Source organism: Nipponia nippon, unplaced genomic scaffold, assembly GCF_047370975.1.
Source record: "Nipponia nippon isolate SJK-2023a ecotype South Korea unplaced genomic scaffold, ASM4737097v1 scaffold_16, whole genome shotgun sequence".
Lineage (NCBI taxonomy): Eukaryota > Metazoa > Chordata > Aves > Pelecaniformes > Threskiornithidae > Nipponia > Nipponia nippon.
In genome coordinates, this window is record NW_028262332.1 from 70103 (window position 1) to 84045 (window position 13943).

The 13943-nt window shown below is 58.9% G+C and overlaps 1 protein-coding gene and 1 long non-coding RNA gene across 5 annotated transcripts in view; one reads left to right on the plus strand and one right to left on the minus strand.

Moving 5' to 3' along the window:
* Positions 1-13943, minus strand: part of LOC148056184 (uncharacterized) — a 53871-nt gene that overhangs the window by 20244 nt on the left and 19684 nt on the right. For all 4 annotated transcript variants that reach the window (XR_015703626.1, XR_015703625.1, XR_015703627.1 and 1 more), the window contains exon 6: positions 8792-9372. This is a non-coding gene — a long non-coding RNA (uncharacterized LOC148056184). The remainder of the gene's footprint in view (positions 1-8791; positions 9373-13943) is intronic.
* LOC148056187 (uncharacterized) lies at positions 5141-7964 on the plus strand. The gene is given in 2 exon segments (XM_087752858.1): positions 5141-6148; positions 6150-7964. Coding segments are annotated over 2 exon segments (2493 nt in total). The 5' UTR covers positions 5141-5470.

A 13943-nucleotide genomic window follows, 5' to 3' on the forward strand; every position in this document is an offset into this window, starting at 1 on the left:
ACAAGCCCCAGAATCAAACAGCGCATGCTCCGGTGGGAGGGGAAAGATGGTAATGATTTCTGGGAAATAATTGTAATATCAATGACTTTCCTCGGAAAATTAAGGAGTATGTGCGTTTTAAGTTTGATAAACACTTTGCTGGCGTGACCTACGGCATGCACGCTGGGCGGAGGTATCCCCCGTTCATCCAGCGCTGCAATAAAGAAGGCCTGCTTTCTGAATGCCAAATTGGCGTTAGAAAGGTTTTGGGCCGGTTGGCGGTAGCACAAGCATCTGCCAAGGGAGCTGCCTCCAACCAGGAGCGCTCCCCACCGGCTGCTCTGCCAACAACGCCCCGGCGCGTGCTCCCACCAGGAGGCAGAAACAGCTCCGTGTCTGGAAATCCCCATTTCTCAAAGGCTGTCGGCAGAGGCGGGGCTGTCCATCAGCACCAGACCCACAGGAGGGGACAGCAAAGGCCCCTGGCCTGTCCCCACCACAGCATGCCCTGCCCCAAAGCCCGGAGCCGCCTGCAGAGAGGAGGCCACTCTGCCTTCCCCTGCCCTGCGGACATCAAACACCCACCTCCAGCTGGCAGGGCTGGGGCTGGCGACCCTGGGGGCAGCAGCAGGAACCGCTCCCACCCTGCTGCTGGGGCTGGCCCTGGGGCTGAGCCCTCGGGCCCAGGGCTGGGGACTGGGCCGTGGCGGGGCCCGTGGGCGGTGAGGCCTCCAGGCCCCTGCCCCAGGCCCATCCCCACTGGCACATACCTGCTCCTGCAGCTCCCCTGGCCCTGTGGCCTGGGCCTGGCCCTGGCCCTGGCCTGGCCCTGCTCCCCCCGGGCCCCGGCTGCCCCCGGCCCGGCTCCCGCCCCTTTCTCCTCAGGCCCCTGGGCCTCGGCCCCCTCCGGCCCCGCCCCACCCGGCTCTGACTGACAGCCCGCCTCCGGCTCCGCCGATTGGCTCCGCCGTGGCCAATGGCGCGGCTGGGGGGGCTGGGCCTGCGCAGGGCGGGAGGGGAGGGAAGGGCGAGGGGCAGGGCCGGGGGCAGGGCCGGGGGGGAGCTGCCCGGGCTTTGCTGGGCACCGGCACGGCTTTCCCAAAGGGTGGCTCTGGCTGTGCTCCAGCCACCGCCCTGGGCAGGAGGAGCTGCGTGCCGGGAGCCGCTGGCAGCGGCCAGGCTGAGCCCAGCACCCAGGGCCTCCCTCAGGCCTCGCTGCCCCCGGGCGCTGAGGAGGAGAGACGCCCTGTGCTGGCGCGGCCCAGGGCGTCCTCCTGCGGCCAGAAGGGAGGACAGAGCCCTGTCCCTCTCCCCACGGGGGCTGACCGCTGTCCTTGGCTTCTGTCCCCGGGGGTCCCCGGTGCTGGCAGGCCCCGCGGGGCCTCGGGGCCAAGCAAATGCCGGGGCGCCAGGGGCTGCTGGGGCCCAGGGCGGCTTTGGGCCTCTCCGAAGCCGAGGCACGGCCGCCCCTTTGCTTCTGCAGGTGCAGTTGTTTGCTACCCCCTGGGAGTCTGGGAGGCCTTCGGGGAAACGAGGAGGTCCCAGCACGCACGCAGGGAGGAGGACAGTGAAAAGGAGCCCTGTCAGGGTTTTTCTGCTGTTTCCCATCTGAACGCAGGCATCTGCGTGCATCAAAGAGCGAGCTGCGCTGGTCTTCGCGATAACTGCGCTCCTTTCTTTTTCAGTTGTGTGCCCACCCTTTTCCTTTTCTCCACCTTTTCTTCCTTCCCCTTTCCCCCCCAGCTGCACTCTCTGTTAAAGGTAAGTAGGATTTGGCTTTCTGGACACATCATCCGGACACTTTCTAAGTCTGTTTTTACCCTAAGCTGGTCTCTGTGCTCCCAGTTTTAACTCTGTATTCTCTATTGCTGAGATTTATGGAGGACCGGGAATTGGGTGTACTGACTAAAACGACAGATATTCAAATGCAATCCTGCCTAGAGGATTAATGCTGTCATTTAGGTATTCACGCGGTCCAGTTCTCTCTCAGCTACACTGGCATTGTTTGCCTGCTCCTGTTTTCCAGCCGCCTTAAAGATACGCCTCTCCACCACAATTAGTAGATGTCATCAGCTTGTGGTTTTGCCGTGTCTTTCTGATGTTGGTTCTGAAGAAATAAAGTAGACGGATGAGTTACAGGGAGTCTCAGAAAGACAGTACAGCAGCATCCTGGTACCCATGAAGCATTTGCAAGCAAAAAACCCTGAATTTATGTGGCTCTGCATGTAGACTTTGGGCATATTCCTGCAGGAGTTGCTGCAGTGCTTTCAGGCACTACCTAGTAATTCTGGACGCCACAGCGTTGTGCTTATAAACCTGGCCTTGTTTTGGGGGTTAATTTCAATGCGTATGCTTAGTGCTGTCTTGCCAATGCATCCTGCGTTTCTGGCTGGATGGCACCCTCTCCTGGTATTGTAATGCTGCCCTGAAAGGAGAGGAGAGATGCTGCTGGCATCAAAGCTCAAAGCAATACCCGTGTGTGGGGATAAGGTAGCTATGGTAGATAGCTGAACTCGGGGCTTGGGCTCCCACAAAGAAACACTGTTCTAAAGACTCTGCTGCTGACATTGCTGTTATTTCCTTGTCAGATGAGTGATTTTTTTCACTGAAGGAGACTTGCACTTGGACGTGTCTAGGCTATGACTGTTCTTTCTCCGACACTCAAGTACTCTACCTGGTAGCTATTTGTAATACTAGGGGTAGAGACATTGGCTGAAGTGGCCTTTGTGTTTTCATTCTAAACAATGTAGCCTTGTAGTAATTTTCCAAACATTACCTTTATGTATTTTCCAGTAAAAGACAGCATATGTTGTGAATAGAATGGATTTGATTCAGCGTAGTAAAAATGCCATCATTCGCACAGTTCTAATGGGAATACTGGGATCAGGCCGTGGGCATTTTGCCCCTCTGGGAAGGCCCTGAGGTGGCAGCAGGTGGAGGGAGAATCGGGCTTGAGCATCTCCTGGGAGGCGTGAGCAGCCTGTGGGCCGAGGAGGCAGGTCTTGCTCACGTGCTCAGGGAATAGCCGGTCGCCGGCGGCGCTGGGGTCAGGAAGGAATTTTCCCCCGGGGCAGACTGGCACTGCTCCCTGGGGGCTTTTTGCCTTCCTCTGCAGCATTGAGCATGAGCACTTGTCAGGGCTCCTCTGGTCCCTTTTGGCTGGGTTACTGCCTGCTGCTCGTGCACCACGAAGATGGCCTCTCGTGCCCTGCAGCTGGGGGGACGAAGGCTTTTTCCCCCACGCTGGGCCAGCAAGTGACCCCGGGGCTTTTTGCCTTCCTCTGCAGCACTGAGCACGGCCCCTTGCCAGGGCTCCTTTGGGCCATTTTGGCTAGGTGCCTGCTGCTCCTGCTCCACGAAGGTGGCCCTTGTGCCCCGCATGCGGGGGGAGGACGCTTTCTAGACTCCCAGGGCGGACGCCCAGGGTGGCCCCCGGGGGTTGCTGCTTCTCCTCTCTAACAGCATTGAGCGCAGCCCCTTGTCAGGGCTCCTCTGGGCCCTTGGGGCTCAGTTCTTGCCTGCTGCTCTTGCACCTCCGAGGCGCCGCTCGTGCCCTGGCGCTCCCTGGCTCTTTTGCCCATTGCAGGTTTGGAGCAGGAGCGAGCTCTGCTCTTGCCTTGGCTCCGTTTCCCGAGGTGTTCTTGCTTGTGCAAAACAGCCTGTGCTTGGAAGGGCTCCAGGCTTGCTGCCCCCTCCGCAGCTGCCGCTTTTCAGCTCTCCCTGCATGCGATCCAAGCGCAGGGCAGGCAGGAGAGCGCTTTTCCTGCCTCCCTGGCCAAGAAGCACAGCGGAGCAAGTTTTGGAAGGCAAAAGGTGTGCTTGTCATCGACCCGTGTCCTACTTGGGAAAATACCCCAGGGCACCACACCCCTCTTCTTCTTCTACTTTTCTGGGGGTGGTCGGGACCCATCCTCCTTCTTCAAGTTCTTCTGCACTGTTGAGAAACGAGGGACTGCTTGGCCCGTATTCCTGCTGCTCCTTTCTGCGGCTTTCCTTTGCCACACTGCAGGGCATGATTTTTCCAACTAAACTGAAGAACACATCAGCCTGCTCCTGCCTACACGTGCGCATTGTGCTAATGCTTGTGAGCATCGGCTCTGAAAGAGATTCAGCAAAATGGCCTAAAATAGCCTCAAATAAAATCAGAGAAAATAAAATAATAAAATGATAAAATCATAACATTAAATAACAAAATAAAATAAAAACGCATAAAGCAAGGTAAAGTAAAGTAAGATTAACCAACATAAAATAAAATAATAAAAAATAAACCCAAAGAAAATTTGATAAAATCAAATACAATAACATAACATGAAAGAAACTAAACTAAAATAACATAAACCAACATAACCAGGCAGAAAATAAAATAAAGTAAAATTAAGTCAACTAAAATGAAATCCTGTTTCTACTTGTATCCCTTTTGATTTGTGTCCTCGAAAGTGTTTCTGGAGCTGTAAACCCCCTGGCATTTCAGGCAAAGAGTGGTCTCCTTGTTCTGCGCCTCATCCTGAGTGCAGGGAAGAGAAGAGGAGAGAAGAGAAGGGCTGAGTTGGCAGGGACCTCCAGGGACCTTCGGGACTATCTAGCTGAGGGGAAGACGACTAGCAGGAGCAAGACAAAGGCTGAGAGGGCTGCCGTCACTTTCAGGAAAGGTCTTGAGGGTGAAGGCCAAAGGAGGAGAAAAGCTCTTGAGTGCAAGGAAAAAGAGGGTCAAGAAGAGAAAACAATTTGGGACTTCTTTCCCAGAAGAAGACCTCACCATAAGCAGGGTAGTAGCAAATGTCCCTTGGTGCATCGGTCAGGAGCGGCGAGGCCATCCTGCACGTGCTCTACGGCTCTGCACAGTTCACGCAGAGGGAACCCAAAGCCTTGCTTTCACCTCTGGCATCCCCACAACCAAATACATGGCTATGGTACAAACAGCCTTCATGACGCAGTCTGAATGTCCAGCTGTAGTTAGCGGGACGCCCAGCAGCTGTGCCCAGTGCATGGCCAGCAAGGGCAGGGACAGCCCCCTGAGCCTCCTGGGCCCAGGGACTGCCTCGGGGCCAGCAGCCCAAAGGCCTTCCTGGGAAGGATGCTGGGCGGAGGGCCGGCGGGCGGGGCTGCGCGGGGGGCCCCGTCCCCCCGTGTCACAGTGCCACCACCCGGCAACGCAGCAGTCACCATGCCCCGGGACAGCATAAAAGGGAGCACGCTCCCGCGGCCCGCTGCCATAGCTGGCCTGGGGGCAGCCCGAAGACGAAGTGCGAGAGGAAGTCCTTGAGGAGGCGGTGGAATTACTTGGCGAGGGCTGAGGGAGGAAGGCCGGAGGAGGCTTGCCGAGGCTGCTGGAGACGAGAAGAACCACCAACACGTGGAGGTTCCCGAGGCTGGCTAGCCTTTTCAGCTGGCTAGCAGTGGCAAGAGCAAGGGAATGCCTTCTTGAAGAGCACTGCAGAGCTCGCCGTCCTCATCCCCTGCGGAGCCAGTGGCAGCAGCCGTGAGGAACGGGATGCAGAGATGTTGGCGGGGGTCCCGGTGCTTTGGAGCAGCCACTGGTGCCTTGCCAGGCGCAGGAAGGATCGTTGCCCCCCCGACGGATCAGGCCGCGGGCGTTTTGCCCCTCTGGGAAGGCCCTGAGCTCCCTCCTGGGGTGCAGCTCCCTCACGGTGTGCAGCTCCCCCAAGGGGTGCAGCTCCCCCCGATGGCGCAGCTCCCCCGTGTCGTGCAGCTTCCCTCTGGGGTGCAGCTCCCTCATGGTGTGCAGCTCCCCCAAGGGGTGCAGCTCCCCCCGATGGCGCGGCTCCCCCGTGTCGTGCAGCTCCCTCCTGGGCTGCAGCTCCCTCCCACGGTGCAGCTCCCCCAAGGGGTGCAGCTCCCGTGCAGGGTGCAGCTCCCCACCGTGGCCGCTCCTTGTCCCCCTGCCTACAGCTGGGGACAGCAGGTGGTGATAGGGACACTGGTGCCCCACCAGCCGATGGGCCTGGGGCCGTGGGCCGTGGGCCAGGGGGAGACCCTGGACCCCACAGGCCCCCCCGTGCTCCTCACCCTGCCCGGCAGCGCCCAGAAGCCATTGGAGGCCTCCAGCAAGGACGGGGCGGCCATCGAGGACACTGTCCCTGCTGCCAGCCCCCGCCAGACCACCCTGCCTCTGCCGACTGGCAGAGCCACGACGAAGCCCAAAGGTGAGGTCTGGGGGGTGGCAGAGCCCATGGTCGGGTGGCCAAGCTTAGCAAAGCTGGCATCGCCCCGGGGTTCGATTGCTTTTGTTTCCTTTTTCAGCAGCGGTGACCACCCCGGGGGCCCCGGGGAAGCCCGCGGATCTGCCCCAGCAGGGGCCAGACGCCTTCGCCGAGGCCTTTCCTGAGCAGGCAGAGGACACCACCGCCAGCCGTGTGCTCGCCTGGCTCGACACCACGGACAGCGAGGACACCGTCCCCGATGTCCCCGACAGCCCCAGCTTCACCGCCTTCCTCCACGAGCTCCCCGACCTCTCCGAGTACGTGGCGGAGGACGGCTGCCCCAAGGAGCGAGCGGTGGCGGCAGCGCTGGGGGACAGCGTGGGCACCGTCCCCCATGTCCTCCACTTTACTGCCTTCCTCAATGAGCTCCCCAACCTCCCCAAGTACGTGGCGGACGATGGCTACCCCAAGGAGCAAGCAGTGGCAGCGGGGCTGGGGGACAGCGAGGACACCGTCCCCGGTGTCCCCGAAGTCCCCGACTTGAGCACCTACCTCAACAAGCTCCCTCATTTCTTGGAGTACAGGGCATACGGCGGCAGCCCCAAAGAGAGAGAGGCAGTGGCGGGGCTGGGGGACGGCGAGGTCACTGTCGATAATGTCCCCGACTCTACCAACTTCCTCAGCCACCTCCCTGACTTCTCCGAGTACGTGGCAGAGGGCAGCTGCCCCAGTGAACGAGTGGCGGCGGCGGGGCTGGGGGACAGCGAGGACACTGTCCCTGATGGCCTTGATTTCCCCAACAGCCTCGCCAGCACTGCTTTCCTCAATGAGCTCCACGACTTCTCGGAGTACGTGGCGGACGGCGACTGCCCCCAGGACCAAGCCATGGCGGCGCGGCTAGGGGACAGCGAGGACACCATCTTGACCACCAACGTCCCCAACTTGACCACTGACGTCCTCAATGAGCTCCCTGACCTCTCCGAGTACGTGGCGGAGGGTGGCTGCCCCAATGAACGAGCCGTGGCAGGGGGGCTGGGGGATGGTGAGGACACTGTCCCCAGTGTCCCCGTCATCCCCAGCTTGACCACCTCCCTCAACAAGCTCCCCCACCTCTTGGAGTACAGGGCAGAGGGCGGCTGCAACAAGGAGCAAGTGGCAGCGGTGATGCTGGGGGACGGTGAAATCACCTTCCCTGATGTCCCCGACAGCCTTGCCAGCACCGCCTCCTTCAGCGAAGTCCCCGACTTCTGGGACAACGGGCTGGAGGGCAACTGCCCCAAGGACCGCCTGGCAGCGGCAATGCTGGGGGACGCCGACCCCTTCTGGGGGGGGCCGGCCTCCCCCTTGCAGGACCCCGAGGGGAAGCAGGGCACGGTGGCGGCAGACCTCCCCACCTGGCTGCCACTCAGCCCCTCGGACACTTCTGAGGAGAGCTCTCCGGAGACTTCAGACGACAGTCCTGTGGAGAGTCCCCGCAAGGATCCCCTGAAGGCTCTTGCGGAGACTCCCCTGCTGAGCCCCCTGCAGATCCCGCTCCTGAGTCCCCTGGCCACGCCCCCGGCTGCCCCCCAGCGTCATCCACCCCGCACGGCCCAACTGGTGCAGGAGGCACTGCGGAGGCAGCCCCGGGTGCTTTTGACCCGCTTGCCGCTGCCGCCGGGTGCCGCCTCCTGCCAGATGGTGCCCAGATCGGGAGAGATGGGCGGCAAGAAGGCCAAGCGCCCCGCACCAGCCAGCGCCCCCAAAACACAAGAGACCACCCTGCGCGACAGCATCCCACCAAAGAAAAAGAAGAAGAGGGTGGTTGTGCCAGGTGCCCAATAACTCAAAAACGCTGTCAGAGGGGAAGGTGGGCGGGCACGGCACGGTGGGGGCGGCAGCGGGCAGCAGGCAGGACACAGCAAGCGGAGAGCATCCAACAGCAACAACGTGCCTGCCAAGCCATCTAGAAGCCAGAGGGATGCCAGGGGGCAAAGGCCCCTCGCACACCTGAGGGGACAGGTTTCATGCAGCCCATGCCAGGCCGTGCCCCGCAGCACCCGACAGCAGTGGGACGCACGCCGCTGCAGCCCCCCGGGGCAGCCCCCAGGAGCCCCTGGGCCGGGAAGAAGCTGCGGAGCGGTGGGGGCAGGGGCAAGGCACGGCAGACGCCCTCACCGCTCTGGTATGCGGGAGCCCTCTCTGCCCACCATCACGCTGCCGGCCCTGGGCCCACCCAGCGCCACTTCCACTTCTGCTGCCTTCACACCTTGCCCTTGCCCGGCAAAGGCTGCAGCCGCGGCGCCACCTCGCCGTTCCTAAAGGAACAACCGCCCCCGAACCAGCATCCCCACTCCGGCCTGGTACCCAACACCGCTGCTACTGCCAGCTCCGCCCTGGCCTGCTGCTGACAGCCCCACCGCCAGCATCCCCATCGCGGGCTGCAACCAGCGTCCCCAGGAACAGCATCCCCACCCCGGGGCTGAGGAGGCCCCGCTATGACCTGAGGGCGCACGTGCTGACCTCCATCCCGTGTTTCCACCTGCTGGGGCAAGGACTGAAGGTGGTCATCTGAAAGCTACTGAAATACCCAGTAGTTCAGCTCATTGCAATTGTTTAAGACAAGGCTTTTGGCTAGAACACAGTCAAGAAAATTGAAAAACAGAACTAACCTGCACTCCCTCCTTGACTGGCACCTCTTTCTTCATCACTTCTTTGCATTTCTATCGTTCCTGCGCAGTACATATCAAGATTTTCCTCATGAAAAGAAGCAAGAAAGATCAGTCACAACTATGCAGGAAACCTGCCATTCACATACACAGTGCCCACACAGGAGCATTATCAAGGCCCTGCCTAGACACAGAAGATTAAATTCATGCACCGGGGAGGAGAGAGCAGGAACAGCGCTCTGGCACCCACGAGGAGTAACAACAATTTCTGCTCTGAACTGGGGCTTAGTCAAAGGGCAAGCACAGTACTGGTCCAGACACGAAACTGAGCGTATCGCTTAATCCCGGGCGCCACACGCACTGGACCTTCTTCCATCGCCTCCTGCCGACGAATGGTTTCCCAGGCTCTTCCATCTCATCGCAGCTGCACGCTGGCTCCGGGCTGACTGGGGGAACTTCTCAGCGCTTTAACTTTGCTTCAGGCTTGCTACGAGCACGCGGCTTCATCCCTTTGGCTTGGCCCCCAGCAGAAGCTGGGCAAGTGGCAGGTTTGCAAGTGCCTTGATGGAACGGAGCTTGGACACCTACCAGGCATTAAAAACCAACCAAAGAAAAAGCCAGAGAAACTGCGTTAGAGAGCAGCAGAAAGAAACAACGGGGCTCAGCACTCTTTCACACACGGCGTTTGGAATTTGGGAGACTGGGGCTCCCAACAGACTCGCCTCTTGCAATGGAAACATCCTGTAGCTTTTGAGCCTGACAGAAATATTACAGACTGCCCCCATCCCTACGCTGCAGCTGCCCCAAGCGTTTGCTTGTCCATGTCCAGCTCTCTTCCATGCTGACAAGGGATGTTCAATCTGCAAAAGAGGTAGTCCTACAAACCGCATCATTTAAGAACCCACAACAGGCAACTCAATGTGAAAAGGAGCACAAAGAAAGGGGTCTTTTCAGAATCGTTATCTCTTTCTTTTTCATGCCCGTATTTTCCTCACCACGGGGAGCAAACACAGACTCTGCAGCCCCTGCCAGTCACATACGGTTCTGTGGGACAGAGGGGAGAAGAAAGGAGAGAGACCTGCACACGGAATTTTCAAACCTGGGAAGAACCAAGTCGAAACACCTGCAAAGTGTACTTACAGAAATTTAAACCCGATGCAGCCGACTCATAGAAGCGAGGATTACAGAGAACTAGAGGGGAGCACTGCAATCAAAGGGGGAAGCAACACAGGCAGCTCTAACCGCACATTTTCCCCTGATTGCCTTAGACACAACAGGCCTGGGATCCCCACTGCTCACCTCACCCTGGAATAGTCCCATTCCTCCTCTCAAAGCTGCTGTGTGCCTGGCTGAGGACAGGCACAATCCACACAGAGAGCAACCAGAGCTAAACGCTGCGCTTTCCTGGGTGAAGTTTCCTCAGAAAAAATACATTGACAAAACCAAATAACCTGCTACTGCAAGCACCAGGAAAAAAAAAGTCCCTGACAGGTTACCGGACCTTCCCGGCTGTGGTAAAACCATCCGCCCTCGGTACCCCCAATTCCCAGAAGCCCGCAGCACAGCTTGGGTGGGGGGACAGGCAGGTATCCCACCTTGGGGCCCAGAGAGGGGCACAAGTGTTACACGTGGGATTCAGAAAAGGAGTTAATTACCAAGGCCTGCTTCAAAGCGTTCATCATCAAGGCCTGCTTAGAAGAAGTTGGTCACCAACAACTGACAGCTACCAAGGACAGAGTAGAGCTAGGAAGGAAGTGAATCAGCATGCCCGCAGAAACCAAGGACAGAGGAGAGGCCTGTAAGGTAAGAAGGAATCTCTGAATGAAAGAGTGAGCTCAGGACAAAGATCATGGGCAGTCTGAACATAAACCAAGAAACTCCCTGAACACTGGCGAGTGTCAGCTGTGTTCTTAACAAAAGGAAACAGCCAAATCAGCATGCTGAGGTGGAAAAAAACAACGAGGTCAACAAGCGGACAGCTGGAACTTGAGGAGAACGACCACCAAGGACCCCCGAAACAAGCCCCAGAATCAAACAGCGCATGCTCCGGTGGGAGGGGAAAGATGGTAATGATTTCTGGGAAATAATTGTAATATCAATGACTTTCCTCGGAAAATTAAGGAGTATGTGCGTTTTAAGTTTGATAAACACTTTGCTGGCGTGACCTACGGCATGCACGCTGGGCGGAGGTATCCCCCGTTCATCCAGCGCTGCAATAAAGAAGGCCTGCTTTCTGAATGCCAAATTGGCGTTAGAAAGGTTTTGGGCCGGTTGGCGGTAGCACAAGCATCTGCCAAGGGAGCTGCCTCCAACCAGGAGCGCTCCCCACCGGCTGCTCTGCCAACAACGCCCCGGCGCGTGCTCCCACCAGGAGGCAGAAACAGCTCCGTGTCTGGAAATCCCCATTTCTCAAAGGCTGTCGGCAGAGGCGGGGCTGTCCATCAGCACCAGACCCACAGGAGGGGACAGCAAAGGCCCCTGGCCTGTCCCCACCACAGCATGCCTGCCCCAAAGCCCGGAGCCGCCTGCAGAGAGGAGGCCACTCTGCCTTCCCCTGCCCTGCGGACATCAAACACCCACCTCCAGCTGGCAGGGCTGGGGCTGGCGACCCTGGGGGCAGCAGCAGGAACCGCTCCCACCCTGCTGCTGGGGCTGGCCCTGGGGCTGAGCCCTCGGGCCCAGGGCTGGGGACTGGGCCGTGGCGGGGCCCGTGGGCGGTGAGGCCTCCAGGCCCCTGCCCCAGGCCCATCCCCACTGGCACATACCTGCTCCTGCAGCTCCCCTGGCCCTGTGGCCTGGGCCTGGCCCTGGCCCTGGCCTGGCCCTGCTCCCCCCGGGCCCCGGCTGCCCCCGGCCCGGCTCCCGCCCCTTTCTCCTCAGGCCCCTGGGCCTCGGCCCCCTCCGGCCCCGCCCCACCCGGCTCTGACTGACAGCCCGCCTCCGGCTCCGCCGATTGGCTCCGCCGTGGCCAATGGCGCGGCTGGGGGGGCTGGGCCTGCGCAGGGCGGGAGGGGAGGGAAGGGCGAGGGGCAGGGCCGGGGGCAGGGCCGGGGGGGAGCTGCCCGGGCTTTGCTGGGCACCGGCACGGCTTTCCCAAAGGGTGGCTCTGGCTGTGCTCCAGCCACCGCCCTGGGCAGGAGGAGCTGCGTGCCGGGAGCCGCTGGCAGCGGCCAGGCTGAGCCCAGCACCCAGGGCCTCCCTCAGGCCTCGCTGCCCCCGGGCGCTGAGGAGGAGAGACGCCCTGTGCTGGCGCGGCCCAGGGCGTCCTCCTGCGGCCAGAAGGGAGGACAGAGCCCTGTCCCTCTCCCCACGGGGGCTGACCGCTGTCCTTGGCTTCTGTCCCCGGGGGTCCCCGGTGCTGGCAGGCCCCGCGGGGCCTCGGGGCCAAGCAAATGCCGGGGCGCCAGGGGCTGCTGGGGCCCAGGGCGGCTTTGGGCCTCTCCGAAGCCGAGGCACGGCCGCCCCTTTGCTTCTGCAGGTGCAGTTGTTTGCTACCCCCTGGGAGTCTGGGAGGCCTTCGGGGAAACGAGGAGGTCCCAGCACGCACGCAGGGAGGAGGACAGTGAAAAGGAGCCCTGTCAGGGTTTTTCTGCTGTTTCCCATCTGAACGCAGGCATCTGCGTGCATCAAAGAGCGAGCTGCGCTGGTCTTCGCGATAACTGCGCTCCTTTCTTTTTCAGTTGTGTGCCCACCCTTTTCCTTTTCTCCACCTTTTCTTCCTTCCCCTTTCCCCCCCAGCTGCACTCTCTGTTAAAGGTAAGTAGGATTTGGCTTTCTGGACACATCATCCGGACACTTTCTAAGTCTGTTTTTACCCTAAGCTGGTCTCTGTGCTCCCAGTTTTAACTCTGTATTCTCTATTGCTGAGATTTATGGAGGACCGGGAATTGGGTGTACTGACTAAAACGACAGATATTCAAATGCAATCCTGCCTAGAGGATTAATGCTGTCATTTAGGTATTCACGCGGTCCAGTTCTCTCTCAGCTACACTGGCATTGTTTGCCTGCTCCTGTTTTCCAGCCGCCTTAAAGATACGCCTCTCCACCACAATTAGTAGATGTCATCAGCTTGTGGTTTTGCCGTGTCTTTCTGATGTTGGTTCTGAAGAAATAAAGTAGACGGATGAGTTACAGGGAGTCTCAGAAAGACAGTACAGCAGCATCCTGGTACCCATGAAGCATTTGCAAGCAAAAAACCCTGAATTTATGTGGCTCTGCATGTAGACTTTGGGCATATTCCTGCAGGAGTTGCTGCAGTGCTTTCAGGCACTACCTAGTAATTCTGGACGCCACAGCGTTGTGCTTATAAACCTGGCCTTGTTTTGGGGGTTAATTTCAATGCGTATGCTTAGTGCTGTCTTGCCAATGCATCCTGCGTTTCTGGCTGGATGGCACCCTCTCCTGGTATTGTAATGCTGCCCTGAAAGGAGAGGAGAGATGCTGCTGGCATCAAAGCTCAAAGCAATACCCGTGTGTGGGGATAAGGTAGCTATGGTAGATAGCTGAACTCGGGGCTTGGGCTCCCACAAAGAAACACTGTTCTAAAGACTCTGCTGCTGACATTGCTGTTATTTCCTTGTCAGATGAGTGATTTTTTTCACTGAAGGAGACTTGCACTTGGACGTGTCTAGGCTATGACTGTTCTTTCTCCGACACTCAAGTACTCTACCTGGTAGCTATTTGTAATACTAGGGGTAGAGACATTGGCTGAAGTGGCCTTTGTGTTTTGATGGTCTCATTCTAAACAATGTAGCCTTGTAGTAATTTTCCAAACATTACCTTTATGTATTTTCCAGTAAAAGACAGCATATGTTGTGAATAGAATGGATTTGATTCAGCGTAGTAAAAATGCCATCATTCGCACAGTTCTAATGGGAATACTGGGATCAGGCCGTGGGCATTTTGCCCCTCTGGGAAGGCCCTGAGGTGGCAGCAGGTGGAGGGAGAATCGGGCTTGAGCATCTCCTGGGAGGCGTGAGCAGCCTGTGGGCCGAGGAGGCAGGTCTTGCTCACGTGCTCAGGGAATAGCCGGTCGCCGGCGGCGCTGGGGTCAGGAAGGAATTTTCCCCCGGGGCAGACTGGCACTGCTCCCTGGGGGCTTTTTGCCTTCCTCTGCAGCATTGAGCATGAGCACTTGTCAGGGCTCCTCTGGTCC